Source organism: Natator depressus, chromosome 4 (assembly GCF_965152275.1).
Source record: "Natator depressus isolate rNatDep1 chromosome 4, rNatDep2.hap1, whole genome shotgun sequence".
Taxonomy (NCBI): domain Eukaryota; kingdom Metazoa; phylum Chordata; order Testudines; family Cheloniidae; genus Natator; species Natator depressus.
Genome location: NC_134237.1, coordinates 90,651,882 through 90,668,668, shown reverse-complemented (window position 1 = coordinate 90,668,668; position 16,787 = coordinate 90,651,882). Strand labels below are relative to the sequence as shown.

At 42.7% G+C, this 16,787-nt stretch overlaps 1 protein-coding gene across 4 annotated transcripts in view; it reads left to right on the top strand.

The window, feature by feature from the left end:
- DCUN1D4 (defective in cullin neddylation 1 domain containing 4) overlaps positions 1 to 16,787 on the top strand; it is a 74,892-nt gene that overhangs the window by 44,290 nt on the left and 13,815 nt on the right. For all 4 annotated transcript variants that reach the window (XM_074951426.1, XM_074951428.1, XM_074951429.1 and 1 more), the window contains 2 exons: positions 9,789 to 9,880; positions 15,679 to 15,749. In XM_074951426.1, the coding sequence (XP_074807527.1) occupies positions 9,789 to 9,880; positions 15,679 to 15,749 (163 nt within the window). The remainder of the gene's footprint in view (positions 1 to 9,788; positions 9,881 to 15,678; positions 15,750 to 16,787) is intronic.

The following is a 16,787-nucleotide window of genomic DNA, read 5'->3' as shown; positions in this document are numbered from 1 at the left end:
GCAATATTTTTGAAGCACTACAGTTAAGTCACCTTAATTTCTTCAGATGTGTGTCTATGGATTGTACTGCAAGTTGTGTGCAGGTGGATATTTTTGACTAGCTGTGTCCATCAAAATTACACGTGCATCCTGGGCCGCCTCATGCTCCCATATGAGGGCAGAAAGGGTTCCATGGCTGTAACCCTCACTCAGTTCCTTCTTGCTGCAAGTGTCAGTGAGATGGAACCTGGCAAGTATTCATGCCACTAGTTTTTAGCTCAGGCTACATGGTTCTGAAGATTTCAAAAACATTTCTTATCTCCTGTTTGGACTGCTGTGAACTGATCACCAGTCATCTGTACAGGGCTTTTCAAATGGCAGATTCAAAACCTGCAGGTTTCAAGCCCTGTCTGTCCTGTGATGGGCAAAGCCCCATGAAGGATGGGCACAGTACAGGTGTCTCTTGTGCCTGGGGAAGCATTCCAAGATGAGTCTTGGATTGCTTTATTCCTCATGTGGACTTGCAAGTAATAAGATGCAAAGCTGAAACTCTACCTTTTGGAACAATCCATGAAGGTCTCATGAGAGTCAGAGGAAACAAAGTTCAGAATCCTATTAATGGACAAACCAACATCATCTCGTGTCCCACTGAGCAGAGAGGCAACACCTAAGGTTTCTGTGAAGATGGTGCTGAGGAAAGACCCAGCACCAACATTGATTCTGGCACCAGCATGTTAGGTGTCTAAGGCAAGCTCTGAAAGGGGTGGCACCGAGCACTGAGGAAGAAGATCAAGAAGGAGTTCCATGTCCTCCCACAGGAAGAGACATACTGAAAAGTCTCTGGAGAAAAGTCCTCCAAGCCCCGCCCAGTGTTGAGGGATGGAGAGAGAGAGGGGACAGATTGTGATGCAGCAGACTCTACCAGCACTTTCCTTGCACCACCAGTGCTCCCCTCAGTATCGTTCATGAGGATGAGGGTCAGGCAGGACGGTCATCAAGACATCTTCTGGCACTAGTACAGACTCTGATATGGAATGCACTTTGTATATTGGTGCTCCCCCTGTAGGGGGTCTACTCCTCACTGTCACAGGGGCATACATATTCCCTGTCACTGAGCAGAGAATCTTCCCCTCTGAGGTCTGATCAGCACCACCAAGACACCTATGGGCTTCTGCTTAATGGCCCCATCCATCCCTGGCCCATCTACACTGGCATTGGTCCAGCCAGCAATCTGCAAGTTGTCTGTACTCACGTTATGTCACCATGGCCCTATTGGGAGTACTGAGGCCTTCTTTCACATGTATTGAAGAGCTGGTCTCAAGCAGTGGGGAAGAAAAAGGTCTCCTTCCCTAGTGGCATCTGTGGCCAGACCCAGGATCCCATAATATCAAAAGGTGTTGGATCCAAGGGCTGAGCAACATCAGTGCCCTGTCTTGCCTCCAAAGGATCTCTTCTTGTCATCCCAGATGAAGTGTCTTCTGGAATGGTACTGACACTCGCACTGGATGACTCAAAAGCGTTCAGGAGCTCCTTATGAAGATTGCCGAGATTGAGACTTGGGTCATTTCAGATAAGTCCCACAAGCTGTTCGACCTCCTGTCAGTTTCTGGTTGAGCCAGGATCTCCCTCCCCATTAATGAGGGACTACTAGACTAGAGCTAAAGCCCTGTGGCAGATGCCAGCCGTTATAAATGCCAATGATTAAACAAGTTGAATAGGGCTACCACCATAGTTCCATCTAAGGTACATGCCTGGGCGGCTGTGCACAAGAGACTGAAGGGCCATGCACTTAATTAGTGGTGTCGCACAGGCATGCCTCCACTAATTAGGTTCCTCCTGGACCCTGGAGAGGACATGGAAGGTTAGGTGGTGGGGGAATAGAGGGTGAGGAGTTTGGGGCATCTCGACTCCCAGCTGGGCATTGGTGGTCAGGAGAGCAGAGTCAGACTCTCTCAGCAGCCCCAGCTGGGCTGCAGCTGCTGGGGAGAAACAGTACTTTCTCCCAGCCCCAGGCTGGGCTGTGGGGAGCAGGCTGCACGGGGATAGATGGGGAGTGTAGCGAGATGATGCTCACTGGTGCAGCGCCTCCTGCTGGTTGTCTCAGGAATTAGCTCTTCCAGCCCAGAGCACCCTCTGCAGGCCAGTGTCTTGCCTGCCTCTAGGACCCGTGTCCCTCCCGGACGCCGATGCCCCTTTACCTTGGGGTGCTGCCCCCTGGCAGTACCTCCACACTCTGGGTCTCCCCTCCCCAGGGAACCCCCAACCCTCTATCCCCTCCTTGCCTCAGTGGCTACTGCCAGTCACCTTCTAGCCTCCACTCACTGGAGCAGACTGCAGTCTGTAAACCACTCATCATCGGCAAGGGGGTTAGACCAGCTGCCTCTGCCTATTCCCAGGCTACACCTCTATAGCCCCAGTACCTTTCCTGGCCTTTAGCAAGGCTTGCAGCCTGGGGGTTTTCCTAGGCTAGAACTCCGAAGCTCCTCTGGCCTTCCCCCAACTCTACCCTATTCCAGGCACCCTTTTCTCCCAGGCAGCTAATCCTTCTCTCTCAGGGGAGAGAGAGAGTCTGCCTGAGCTCCTGGCTCACAGCCCTTTTATAGGGCCTGCTGTGGCCTGATTGGGGCATGGCCCCAGCCGTGGCTGCCTCCCCAATCAGCCTAGCCTTTTCTGTCAGCCTGAGCCCTATCCAAGCGCTGGCTTTAACCCTTTCTGAGCTGGAGTGGGGTGACTACCCCGCTACAGGGAGAATAGGGGGTGGAGAATTTGGGGTGTCTCCTCCCAGCCCCAGCTGGGCTGCAGCTGCCAGGGAGAGACAGGACTTCTTCCCAGCCCCAGGCTGGGCTGGCGGGAGCAGGCTGCATGAGGTGGTGGTGGAGGGGCTGGGGGGCAGGGGGGGAAAGCAGGCTGCATGGGGGGCAGGGTGCCAAGATTTCAAGCGGATTGCTGGCATTTTGGGGACGTGGCTACATGGGAGGTCGGGTGCTGGGGAAACTCCATTGTCTGATTAATGCATCAGAGCACAGCCAGTCCAAGCACATCTTTCCTTTTCTTGTTGTTACTATGAGACTGGGGTGAGGACGGAAATGTATTAATTACCAACTAATTATTGATATAATTGCAAGATCTGAAATATGCCAGGAATAATGTGGCTTCACCCCTGCTATTTTCCACTGTTAGAATTATAGAGCAAACACAAAACAGTGAATCCTCTGCAGTTCCAGACCAAAATATTTTTCACCTAGTATCAGCAGGGAGAGATGAAGAGCTTACTTTTGGCCATGTTGAGTTTCAGTTGACAGCTGGTGGACAGCTGCCATGAGATGTTAGAAAGACTGGGCTAAAATTTAGTTTGATTGGAGGGAGACAGATCCCCTTGGGCTTGAGTAGTTGTGGCGACAGCTCCCAGCGCTCTAAAAAACCCACTTCACAAGGGGAGTAGCTAGCAGTGCTGGGAGCACTGTCTATACTGGCATGTTACAGCGCTGAAATTCGCTGCGCTCAGGGGGGTATTTTTTCGCACTCTTGAGCAAGAAAGTTGCAGCGCTGTAAAGTGCCAGTGTAGACAAGCCCTTAGATACTGATCCTGCAAACAATTATGAATGTGGAGAGCTCCCATGTATAGGCATTTGCAGGATTGGGGCTTTAGTGAATGAATACTGGAGCAAAAACATGTGGAAAGGCCTAGCTCATGACATTTGCATGGTTACATTTCAAACAGAGTTTACATAGGTGTTAATGGCTTAAGGTAAAAAAGAAAAACATTCTTTTAACAACAGTTCTTTTAGAGTGTTGTAAATATCTGAAAACTGATCTTAATGATTTTTTTAAGAATATCCTGTGTTACTAATTAATACACAGTAAATTGTTAAAACTGGAAGAACTTTACTATGGATGCTGTTTATTAGTTTGGCCTTTCAGTTAGAGTTGGATTTCAGATAGGTGATTTCCATTAAGTTTTAGAATTTGTTTGGGGAGAGGTATTGGAAACCATGAAGGCCACATCTTTGCTATCTAGTATAGTTCTGGCTCTTCAGAGTACTCCCTTTGACTCATAAGTAGCAAGCACTAGATGTGGTGCTAGGTGTTTTGTAGGATGAAGACCTTATTTGCAAGCTCTTTGAAGCTCTTTGTCTGTGAACTCTGAAGCCATGTGTTAATGTGCTCCATGGCTTCTACTCTTGAGTTTTTAAGTTGGTCTCACACACACACACAAAATGTGAAACCATGAGAACTTTGCCTGTTTCTACAGGGCTCTGTTGCACTTGCACAGCGTGGGTCGTAAACACTACTTTAAAATACCCATAACCAACCACTTGATGTTTTACTTCCTTTCATAGTTTCAATGTTGTCACTTGTTTGTTTGTGGTTTTGCTTGCTGTCTGTGTCGCTTTATTACTTATTTTTACTGTTCTATGTATGTGCAATATTAATCAAATTAAGAGTATAAGAGTGTAAGCCTAAGTGAATGCCTTTTACTCTCCTTTCCAGTATCAAAAAATATTGTATTAATATTTGTGATGAGAGCATGACTGTTTCTAGTTGACTCAGATTTGTTTAGCATCTTAAAGCTGAGCTATGTGTGCAGATAATATGCATGCAAGAGGGATAGTTTTGTGTACTACAAAAGTCCGTAGCATGCTAGTGTTTTGGTAGATGCTTCATTTTTTGAGAGCAGCTTTCCCTGAAGATTTAGTGGTCTATGGTAGGAGTAGGTTATTAAATTGGGCTCTGGTGCATATTTTTTATCATCATCATCACTCCCATAACCGCATTGGTCGTTGGGACACCATCATTGATGAGCAATCAACCAATTGTCTCCACCCCTGGTGATTGTGTGTCAGTGCTTGAGTCTCCGTGAAGTCCATTCCTGTCCACTCTTTTATGTTGTCAATTCATCTTTTCTTCTGTCTACCTCTTCTTCTCTTCCCCTGTACTGTCACCATATGATGAGCATATTTTTTATGCTTTTACGTAATGCCCATGACTTTGTTTTATTTATATAGCTGTTTTCAGTATGCCACATTTTGGTGTGTTTACTAGCTTGAGTTGTTAGAAAGGATGATAAAATACATGTACTCGAAGGGCAGTGTTAATTTTATTTTTATTTGATTTCATATTAAATAAACATCTTAAGCAGTACACCTTGTTAATTATCCTTTGTTTTAATATTCTTGCTTCTTCCATATCTATGAACTGTTTAAAAATATATATTATATCTGTTTTTTGTTTGTGGTGGACATCTGCACATTAGCTCAATATTAGTGCTGCACATAACAAAATTAATTCCTCATGTGGATGGAAAAAATTAGCAGGAACATTGGATACCACTACCCCATATGGGGTTTGAGTACTTCTACACTCCCCGCAACCTAGGTGCTTCAGTTGTATCAGCCATACAAAAAAATTTGAGATTGAACAAAAGTACCCAGAAGGACAAAGACCCCAAATGCCTCAGCCTGTTTGGGAGGAAATTGTATTCCTTAGCTTTGCTACAAATAATGGTGGGTAATTGCCAGGCACTGCTGGCCAAATATGACTGGTTGACACTCTTCTTTGCAAAGCTGCTTCATGACAGCAGAGAGTAGCTTAAGGCTATAATTAAGACATTTTAGACAGGTCTATGGCCACCATAGTAACCATGCACAATGCATTGTAACTTCAAGTTTTGGACGTCCTTAGAGCGGTGTAGGTCATGATTGAGGACTCAGAGCTGTTTAGGGAGAAGACAGTGGTATGCACATGCTGAAGGACTCCAGAGATACTCTAGGATATCTACATGCTCTAGGGACTTATACCCCTTCTCTGTAATTCAAACAGTATCATCCACAGCTACAGCCCAGACACAGTGCACACTGTCTTACCACCACTATGATGGAATATCATGACAAAAAGAGCCCAAGATATGAGATTGCCAGTGTTTCTCTTCCTCGGCAATGACACTGCATCTTCAACACATCAACAGATTTGATGAGGTGGTTGAGAGCTGCAGCAGACTCAGTCCAGAGAGCACACCCTTCAGAAGCCCCTTCACTCCTTTATGCCGAGCACGAGTTGTCTTGATATCAGACAGACGGGTGTTTAGGCCTGGTCTGCACACAAAGGTTTGCCAGCATAGATGTGTTGGCTAGGCGTGTGGAGAAAAAATCACATCCCTTCTGGCATAGCTATGTCAGCTAAATCTGTGGTGTAGCTGCAACTATGCCAACAGGAGAATGCTTCTGTCGGTTTAGCTAATGTCATTAAGGGATGTGGTGTAGCTATGCCAGCAGAATTTCTCCTTCTGCTGGTTTATGCAGCATCTACAGTAGGGGGACTTTGCAAGCATAGCTATACTGGCCAATGCTCTGTAGCAGTGGTTCTCAACCTTATTTACCTTCATGGGTTGCATATGCAGCTCTCTGTGTGTTATGTGGGCCTCATCTACACAATATATATATTACCTGTATGGCCCTGAGGATATCACATGGGCTGCAGCTGTGTGCTGATTGGGCTGCAAATGGCCCGTGGGCCGCAGATTGAGAACCACTGCTCAAAGCTCTAGGACCAAGCTGCCTTACCCAGTCTTTTACAGAGAAAAGGTGGTGATGAAGCTACATACCAGTCATTCCAAAGATGGTTTTGGAAATCTACATGAACCAGTCCATCACCATACCTGTCTTCTCTCTTGGCGTTGAATGCAGCTTTGTGAAGAAGAAGCTGCATACTTTCAACGTCTCCAGAGTCTTGCTCTGTTACCTCAACAGGACTGCCTTTCTGTCCCTGCCTCCTTGTGGCCATATTTAACACCTTGAAAGGCCAAGCTATCTCTTTGCAGAGAATCTCGAAGTGGATCATACTGCATCATTGGCTGGTGAGTCTCTCCCTCCAAACGTCAAGGCACATTCCACCAGGGCACAGGCAGCATTGTCGGCCTGCTTCAGAAATGTCCCAGACTCTGAGATCTGCAAGGCAGCTACATGGAGTAACCTCCTGACGTTTGTTAAATGTTACGCACTTGACATGGCAACTAGGTCAGATTGCAAGTTTGGGAGAGCAATCCTTCGGTGTGTTTTATATACTTGGAACTCCTGACTCCCACCATCTAGGGAGGATACTGATTGCCAGTTACCTACAGTGGGATTCATATTGACACAGGCTGAAAGGTAGAGTGGTTGTTTACCTTACAGTAACGGTAGTTCTTTGAGATGTTGTACTCGTGGATCCCATGACCTGCCCTCCATCCCCACTTTTCGGAGTCCTCAGCAACACAGGCTTTGAATTGCAAGGAAACTGGGGGAACATGATGTTCCCTCAATTCCTCCCCCCGTTTTGCTCTTGTGTGGGAGCATGAGGAGGCATAGGGTGCATATGTTGCCCTAACGGACACTTTTAATCAAACAAAAAAAGTACTTGCACCTACAGTGGGATACACACTGACAACAACATCTCCCAAACCCCTCATCATCTCCCTCCCATAAAAACCCTAGTTACCCTAGTGTAACTAACTGTTCTATTTGAGCACTTGTGTTGGCTTTCCTGTGTTACCAGTAATAGAAATTCATGATACTCTTGTTTTGCTGCTGAACAAATACAGTAAAGGTAGAGACACTTCAAATTTTTCTATATTTCTCTACTCAAAGGCCTCAGCCCTCCTCTAGAGAGTTTCTGTTTAGGAGGCAACAAAGTTAGTTGTGTCCTTGGCTGTGGGCTTTCTGCAGAAATTGCCATTATTGTATGTATTGTTACAAGGGCAGTTCAGGAACTTAACTGAGACCACCAGCTCTGTTAGGAGTGCTAGTGATAATGTAGGATTCAGGCCTGTATATTCACATGAGATAAAATTTTGGGTCTTGTTTGCCTGTTTGATTTTTGATACACCTATATCCTTACTAATATGTGTGAACAAAGACACTGTGTGTTGCTTCTGCCTAAGCCAGGTGGGTTTGTTACTATAATGGAAACAGATAAGAACAGTTAAAGTGTTATTGGGGATGGTGGGAGTGTATTAGGTGAGCATACGCAGGAAGGCTGGCTTGCTGGCTCCTCTCTCAAGCCAAGGTCAAGCCGCCAGTTAAGAGGGGCAAGGAGACTTGGTGGGGAGGCATAAGACACACTAAGAGCCAAAGAAAAGCCTGGCTTGGCCAGTGCACAACCTCACTCCATATCCTTCCCATGGCATACAAAAGAGGTGGGACGAAGACCCCAGACTCATGATCCTCCAAAATGGAACATGACCATAAGTTGTAAGAGGTGGGACCAGGGGCGTGCCTTGCAGGTATATATGGGGCTGCTAAGGAGGAGGAGGGGGGAATAGGAAACAGGGACACAGGCAAAGGCTCTGCGGTGTCAGAGCTGGGAACAGGGACATGGGTAAAAGCTCTGTGGCATCAGAGCTGGGAATGGAACACTGGGAAACAGACTCTGCCAGCGTGTAGAGCTATGGGTATGCTTGCTTGAAACTAACCCCAATAAATATTGTGTTGCTTGCACTTTGGACTTCTGGTTTTCTGCTTTCTGTCTGTGTGACAAGAACCAGGGGTGGGCATAGGCTCCGTTTCCTCCAGGCCCAGAGAGTGCTGAACCCCCATCTCTGCCCCAGGTCCCGCCTCTACCCGCCCTCTTTCCCCCAAGCCTCCACCCACATCTTCCTGCCCTTGCTCTGCCCCAGGCACCATTCCACCCCTTCTCCCATCTCCCCGCCCCATCTCTTCCTGTTCAGTTCCCCCTCACTCCTGAGCGTGCCCCATCACCGCTCCTCCCCCCTTCCTCCCAGAACCTCCTGCATGCCCCACTAATTGCGGGAGGCGGTAAGTGTTGGGAGGGAGGGGAAGGAGTTGATCTGTGGGGGCTGCCGGCGGGCAGAGCTGGCTGCCAGTGGGTTCTAAAGCACCCACTAATTTTTTTTGGTGGGTGCTCCAGCCCTGGAGCTTCCACAGAGTCGGCATCTGTGGGTGTGAAGGGAAAGTCCTCTAACAAACTCTCATATCATTTGGTCACCCTGCAGGTTTTTTTGGTGATCACTGTCAGCCTGATCTGGATTTTAAACCAATGATCTGTAGATGAAAGTCTGAAGAACTCATTACAGTTCCTTGAGCCATCTAGTCAATGTTGCTTAAAAAGTTCCAAACTTTGAAAAAGCGAGCTTTATTTATACATTCAATATTTCTAATATTTAGTTTTATGGTACTTATTCTGTTAAGCAGTTGTGTAAATAAGTGGATATATGAGGGCAAGATGTTGAGTAAAATGCTAAAGATTAAGTAGGGCTTCTGATTTTAACTGGTAAACACCAATAAGACACCCCTGATGCTGGAAAAGAAAAGAAAACAAACTGGTGTTTATGCAGTAAACCTGGAAATGGTTACTTGTATCTAAGGACTTGTCTACATGGATCAGTAAGGCACACTGTGGGTGTGTGATTTCTAAAGCGCACTCATATGTTACGCATTAACTGGTCTGTGTAGCCCCTGCTGATGTGCATTAAAACTTCCCTAGTGTGCTGGTTGAAACAGTATTATGTTAGTGTGCTAAATAACATTACAGGGAGATTACTCATGACAGTATATACTATTATAATGAGTAATGTGTATAATATACATTACTCATTGCAGTATATACAAATTTTTGGACAGCTACATAAAGGCAAAAATCTCCAAAAAATAGACTCCCCCCAATGAAATTAATAAACCCTGAAAAACAGAAGCCCTAAGTTTAAACTATCCATATTAGGAAAATGATATTGCCATTTGTATTGGCTAACTGTATCTTGACTACAAAGCTGTTTTTTAAAATGTAAATTACTTATTAATTATGTTCTCCATTTTTAGCATGTATAGAAAATATGATTCAACTAGAATAAAGACAGAGGAAGAAGTCTTTTCAAGTAAAAGATGCTTAGAATGGTTCTATGAGTATGCAGGTAAGCTGATATGTACCAATGCCTAACCCTGACAACTGTCTAAACTTGTATTGAAATTTAAAGACATTATTAAATGAGATTTTTCCTAGAAATTTCAATCTAATACAGAGTTTTCTTGGTAAAGCAAAGAGTTTTAAAAAGAATCCTTGAATAAAAAAGACTCCTGTTTATAGACAGATACCAAAGAACTCAAGATGTGCCAGTGTCTGAAAGAATAATTAACACACTGAAGACAATATTTTCCCCAAACAAGAAACATTTCAAATGCAGATAATGTATCACTATTTTGGTTTTAAGTTACACAGAATTAAAAATAAATTAGTAACTGTACATTAAACAAAATCAAGCTTTAATTGTGGTTTATTGCTTAATTCTATACCAGAATTTATTGCTAATATCTGTACATTAAATTATGTTTCCAGCTGAAGTTTGTTTAACTCATTGATTTAGAGTTCTGGCCCCTTACAATTGAGAAGTGTAGACATCTGGTGACATGGGCCCCATTTTAAAAGGGTTAGGAGGTTAGCCGTATTTAGTTTTCACTTATAAATCTGGTTCCAGTTCTAAGCAGAAAATGGAACTGATTCCTGAGATCACATTTCCTCAAGGAGTCTTTCCTTAGAATTATTTTTCATCATTAAGCATGAGGGTATATTTTTGTCTCGTTCTCACTATTGTATATTGAACAGGACTTGACTTGGCAATTTCTTCTAGGACCACCTATTATGATATACTTCATCTTCTGACAACATACAGGCAGTGACCTGCTAATTTTGCAGAATAGTACACAAAACTCTCCTAAAGGAAGCTATTTGCAAAGGGAGAAAATAATTCTATAGTACAGTACTGTAAAGAACACTGAAGGGGAAACTGAATAGCTGGTAGATAGACAAATGGGGACCTTGGGTAGTTTCTCTGAAAGCATACCTAGAACTTTAGGGAGTAAATGACGTAGTCTTCTTTTTGCAGCGGCTGGTTTGGATGCATGATATTAAATGCTCTCATCTCCATTCCTTTTTGGCATCTGTACAGCTAATAAATTATCACTTAATTTTTGGTGGTGATGCTATTAAAGCAAAACATGATTTATATGAACCAAACTAGTCTGAGGTCTTTGTGTCTGGCAGGTTTGGAGAAGAGAGACAGACAAGGGATAGAGAGAGAGAAAAAGGCAGGCACCCTATTGCCAGATTCTGTGCCTTTCTTGATGGCTGTGTGGATTTTCTATTCTTGTTCTGACTACTGGAATAACTCATTCTTGGCAAGAGTTCAGTAGAAAGAAGGATGAGTGGATAGCAGTGTGTGAAACTACTTTGGTTTTCCACTTGCTGCATCTGCAAAGGTGCTAAGAAGAAGGCAGAGAGGAGTGGGTATAGTTTTGTTCATAGTGGTGTTATAACACTCCGAGATAACAAATTTTCAAATGAGGATCTTGTATGTTTACTTCATAGGTTTTTCTCTTTTACACAAACCCACTGTTGATAACTGCCCTTTTCCTAATGTGACTTTCCCTTATAAAATCGCAGAAATCTTTTTTAACTGTTGTATGTTTTGAGGTGGCTGAATCGGGGGAGAGGAGGGGATAATGGGAAGATAGGGAAATAAAGATGGGAAATGTGTATAATTAAATACATTTAATTATACACAAGGCTGAATATTTAAGACTGATATAAGATTGACTATAACACAATAGTGAAGGGTCAACTGCTGTTCTCATTATAAAACCTTGTTTTTTTCAAGGCTGACTATTATTTGTATATGCCTCTAGCAGTTTTCATACAAAAAAGAAAAGGAGTACTTGTGGCACCTTAGAGACTAACCAGTTTATTTGAGCATGAGCTTTCGTGAGCTACAGCTCACTTCATCAGATGCATAGCTATGATGAAGTGAGCTGTAGCTCACGAAAGCTCATGCTCAAATAAACTGGTTAGTCTCTAAGGTGCCACAAGTACTCCTTTTCTTTTTTCTTTTTACGAATACAGACTAACACGGCTGTTACTCTGAAAGTTTTCATACAGTGTATTGCAGAGATTGTGAAGTAGGAGTCTTGATTTGATTGCTGCTCTTCTTGCTGTTATATTTTCTGAAGCCTTTTTACATAGCAATTACTTTGCAGAGTTTTGCGTGCAGGGGGTTGTGTATGTGAAGTCTCCATTATGTGGTGTGATATGGTGGTGTTGCATTGTGAATAAAAATGGGCATGATAATCTTATTTCAGATTTTTTTTTTAATGACTCAAAGAAGATAGTTACAGTTAATATAAACAAGTAAATTGTGCATTTGGTTCTGGGGGTGTCAATCCCATACTAGTATAATATATATTTGTTAGTCAGCTATATTCTCTCCCTTTAAAAAATACTTATTGTATTCTAATAGAACTAAAGATTTCTTGTCTGTTTACTATTAAGATAACTTTAAAACAAATTTGTTTCCTGGTTTGAGCCTTTAGTAAGTTCCAATAACCACTGTGTTCAGTTCACCCAGTATAGCAGCACTTCGGTACTGAGCCAGTTTCAGAAGTCTTTGTCCTGCAGTACCTTCCTTATTGATGGAATGGATAAGACAGAGTCGGTCTGGGCAAAAATCACACTGGGGAAGAAAACTACTAGAGCCTCCCCTGTGATAGTGCTTAGGGTGTGCTATAGACTGTCGCGATCTAATTTGGAGATGGATAGAGCCCTCTTTAATGTTTTTAATGAAGTAAATACTAACGGGAATTGTGTGATCACAGGAGACTTTAACTTCCCAGATATAGACTGGAGGACAAGTGCTAGTAATAATAATAGGGCTCACATTTTCCTAGATGTAATAGCTGATGGATTCCTTCACCAAGTAGTTGCTGAACCAACAAGAGGGGATGCCATTTTAGATTTGGTTTTGGTGAGCAGTGAGACACTCATAGAAGAAATGGTTGTAGGGGATAATCTTGGTTCAAGTGATCATGAGCTAATTCAGTTCAAACTGAACGGAAGGATAAACAAAAATAAATCTGCGACTAGGGTTTTTGATTTCAAAAGGGCTGACTTTCAAAAATTAAGGAAATTAATTAGGGAAGTGGATTGGACTGAAGAACTTATGGATCTAAAGGCAGAGGAGGCCTGGGATTACTTCAAGTCAAAGCTGCAGAAGCTATAGGAAGCCTGCATCCCAAGAAAGGGGAAAAAATTCAAAGGCAGGAGTTCTAGACCAAGCTGGATGAGCAAGCATCTCAGAGAGGTGATTAAGAAAAAGCAGAACGCATACAGGGTGTGGAAGGTGGGAGGGATTAGCAAGGAAAGCTACCTTACCGAAGTCAGAACATGTAGGGATAAAGTGAGAAAGGCTAAAAGTCAAGTAGAGTTGGACCTTGCAAAGGGAATTAAAACCAATAGTAAAAGGTTCTCTAGCCATATAAATAAGAAGAAAACAAAGAAAGAAGAAGTGGGACCGCTAAACACTGAGGATGGAGTGGAGGTTAAGGATAATCTAGGCATGGCCCAATATCTAAACAAATACTTTGCCTCAGTCTTTAATGAGGCTAATGAGGAGCTTAGGGATAATGCTAGGACATGGAGGGAGATATTACCATATCTGAGATAGAAGTGAAACTTGAACAGCTTAATGGGACTAAATCAGGGAGCCCAAATAATCTTCATCCAAGAATATTAAAGGAATTGGCACATGAAATTGCAAGCCCATTAGCAAGAATTATTAATGAATCTGTAAACTCAGGGGTTGTACCAAGTGACTGGAGAATTGCTAACATAGTTCCTATTTTTAAGAAAGGGAAAAAAAGTGATCCGGGTAACTACAGGCCTGTTAGTTTGACATCTGTAGTATGCAAGGTCTTGGAAAAAATTTTGAAGGAGAAAGTAGTTAAGGACATTGAGGTCAATGGTAAATGGGACAAAATACAACATGGTTTTACAAAAGGCAGACCGTGCCAAACCAACCTGATCTCCTTCTTTGAGGAAGTAACAGATTTTTTAGACAAAGGAAATGCAGTGGATCTAATTTACCTAGATTTCAGTAAGGCGTTTGATACAGTGCCACATGGGGAATTATTAGCTAAATTGGAAAAGATGGGGATCAATATGAAAATTTGAAAGGTAGATAAGGAATTGGTTAAAGGGGAGACTACAGCGGGTCATACTGAAAGGTGAACTGTCAGGCTGGAGGGAGGTTACCAGTGGAGTTCCTCAGGGATCGGTTTTGGGACCAATCTTATTTAATCTTTTTATTACTGACCTCGGCACAACAAGTGGGAGTGTGCTCATAAAGTTTGCGGATGATACAAAGCTGGGAGGTATTGCCAATTTAGAGAAAGACCGGGATATCATACAGGAGGATCTGGATGACCTTGTAAACTGGAGTAATAGTAGTAGGATGAAATTTAATAGTGAGAAGTGTAAGGTTATGCATTTAGGGATTAATAACAAGAATTTTAGTTATAAGCTGGGGACGCATCAATTAGAAGTAACGGAGGAGGAGAAGGACCTTGGAGTATTGGTTGATCACAGGATGACTATGAGCCGCCAATGTGATATGGCCGTGAAATAAGCTAATGCGGTCTTGGGATGCATCTGGCGAGGTATTTCCAGTAGGGATAAGGAGATGTTAGTACTGTTATACAAGGCACTGGTGAGATCTCATCTGGAATACTGTGTGCAGGTCTGGTCTCCCATGTTTAAGAAGGATGAATTCAAACTGGAACAGGTACAGAGAAGGGCTACTAGGATGATCTGAGGAATGGAAAACCTGTCTTATGAAAGAAGACTCAATGAGCTTGGCTTGTTTAGCCTAACCAAAAGAAGGCTGAGGGGAGAAATGATCGCTCTCTATAAATATATCAGAGGGATAAATACCAGAGAGGGAGAAGAATTATTTAAGCTCAGTACCAGTGTGGACACAAGAACAAATGGATATAAACTGGGCATCAGGAAGTTTAGACTTGAAATTAGACGAAGGTTTCTAACCATCAGAGGAGTGAAGTTCTGGAACAGCCTTCCTAGGGAAGCAGTGGGGGCAAAAGACCTATCTGGCTTCAAGATTAAACTCGATAAGTTTATGGAGGAGATGGTATGATGGGATAACATGATTTTGGCAATTAATTGATCTTTAGCTATTAGCGATAGATATGCCCAATGGCCTGTGATGGGATGTTCGATGGGGTGGGATCTGAGTTACTACAGAGAATTCTTTCCTGGGTATCTGGCTGATGAATCTTGCCCACATGCTCAGGGTTCAGCTGATTGCCATAATTGGGGTCAGGAAGGAATTTTCCTCCAGGGCAGATTGGCAGAGGCCCTGGGGGTTTTTCACTTTCCTCTGTAGCATGGGTCGCTTGTTGGAGGATTCTCTGCACCTTGAAGTCTTTAAACCATGATTTGCGGACTTCAGTAGCTCAGACATAGGTGAGAGGTTTATTGCAGGAGTGGGTGGGTGAAATTCTGTGGCCTGCATTGTGCAGGAGGTCAGACTAGATGATCATAATGGTCCCTTCTGACCTTAATATCTATGAATCTATTCACTTTTCACAGTTGCTGCAATTACTGGGTACCGTGGTACAAGTTAAAAAAGAAATGAAGGATAGTGCTGATATTTTCTCTCTCTCTTCTTATGCCTTACCAGAGGTGTAAACTTTTATCATAGTTTAATATCTTCTTGTAAAGGGTAAATATTTGTATGTATCAAAAAGAAAACTGAATCCTACGGAAGTTCAGCTTACGTTGCATGAATACTTCTCTTTTACAGCAGTGATGTGCTTGCAGTGAATTTTAATTTAAACAACAATATTGTGAAATGTCATTTGATTGCAGGAACTGATGACGTTGTAGGTCCTGAAGGCATGGAGAAATTTTGTGAAGATATCGGAGTTGAACCAGAAAATGTAAGTTTATGATTTTCCCAAAATATCCTTAAGCCACCAAAGTGAACATGAACCTGGCTTGTATCTCTTAGTCTTTTATCATCCAAGTTTGAAAAATTTTGAAATGGAAAATTGAAGAAACCGTTGTTCAATGGAGAAGCAAAAACCAGGCAGGTTTATTTTGTTGCTTTGGCACACCTTAAAATCACTTGCCTTCACTGAAAACGGGTAAATTAAACTCTGAAAGCCCAAACCTTCCAAAAAGTTAGTGTTTATTTTAATTGAAACAATCCTAGAGTTTTAATTTAGAAATGAAGTGGGTATGCACATTATTCGGCTCATAAGTTTGTTTCATATTTCTGAGGGGGAAAATATTGTCCTGTTTGAAAATTTGCTAATCTCATCTACCTGATTTTGAAACACAAGTGATACAGAAAACATGTGTCTCTTACAGTCAGGAATGTCTTGTGAATTAGAAAAGACCTTTTAAAATTCATACATAATACACCTGTCATGTACAAGAAAACAGGAAAGGCTGGTTTCTTGACTTGTCTTTTGTGGGATTTTTAAATTATTAAATCTGGCTAGATAAAATTATAATTTTGTACTAAGAGATTTGTGTGAAATACAAGACACAACTCAATTTTGTAGTGTAGTGTTATACTGCCAAATTAAGAGTAAAAATGTAATAAGAAAAGCCAACAAGGAGTTTGAAGAACAGCTCGCCAAAAACTCAAAAGGTAATAACAAAATGCTTTCTAAGTACATCAGAAGCGGGAAGCCTGCTAAACAACCAGTGAGGCCCCTGAATGATCGAGATACAAAAGGAGCACTTATAGATGATAAAGTCATTGTGGAGAAACTAAATGAATTCTTTGCTTCAATCTTCACGGCTGAGGATGTTAGGGAGATTCCCAAACCTGAGCCGTTTTTTGTAGGTGACAAATCTGAGGAATTCTCACAGATTGAAGTATCACTAGAGGAGGTTTTGGAATTAATTGAGAAACTTAACAGTATCAAGTCACCGGGACCAGATGGCATTCACCCAAGAGTTCTGAA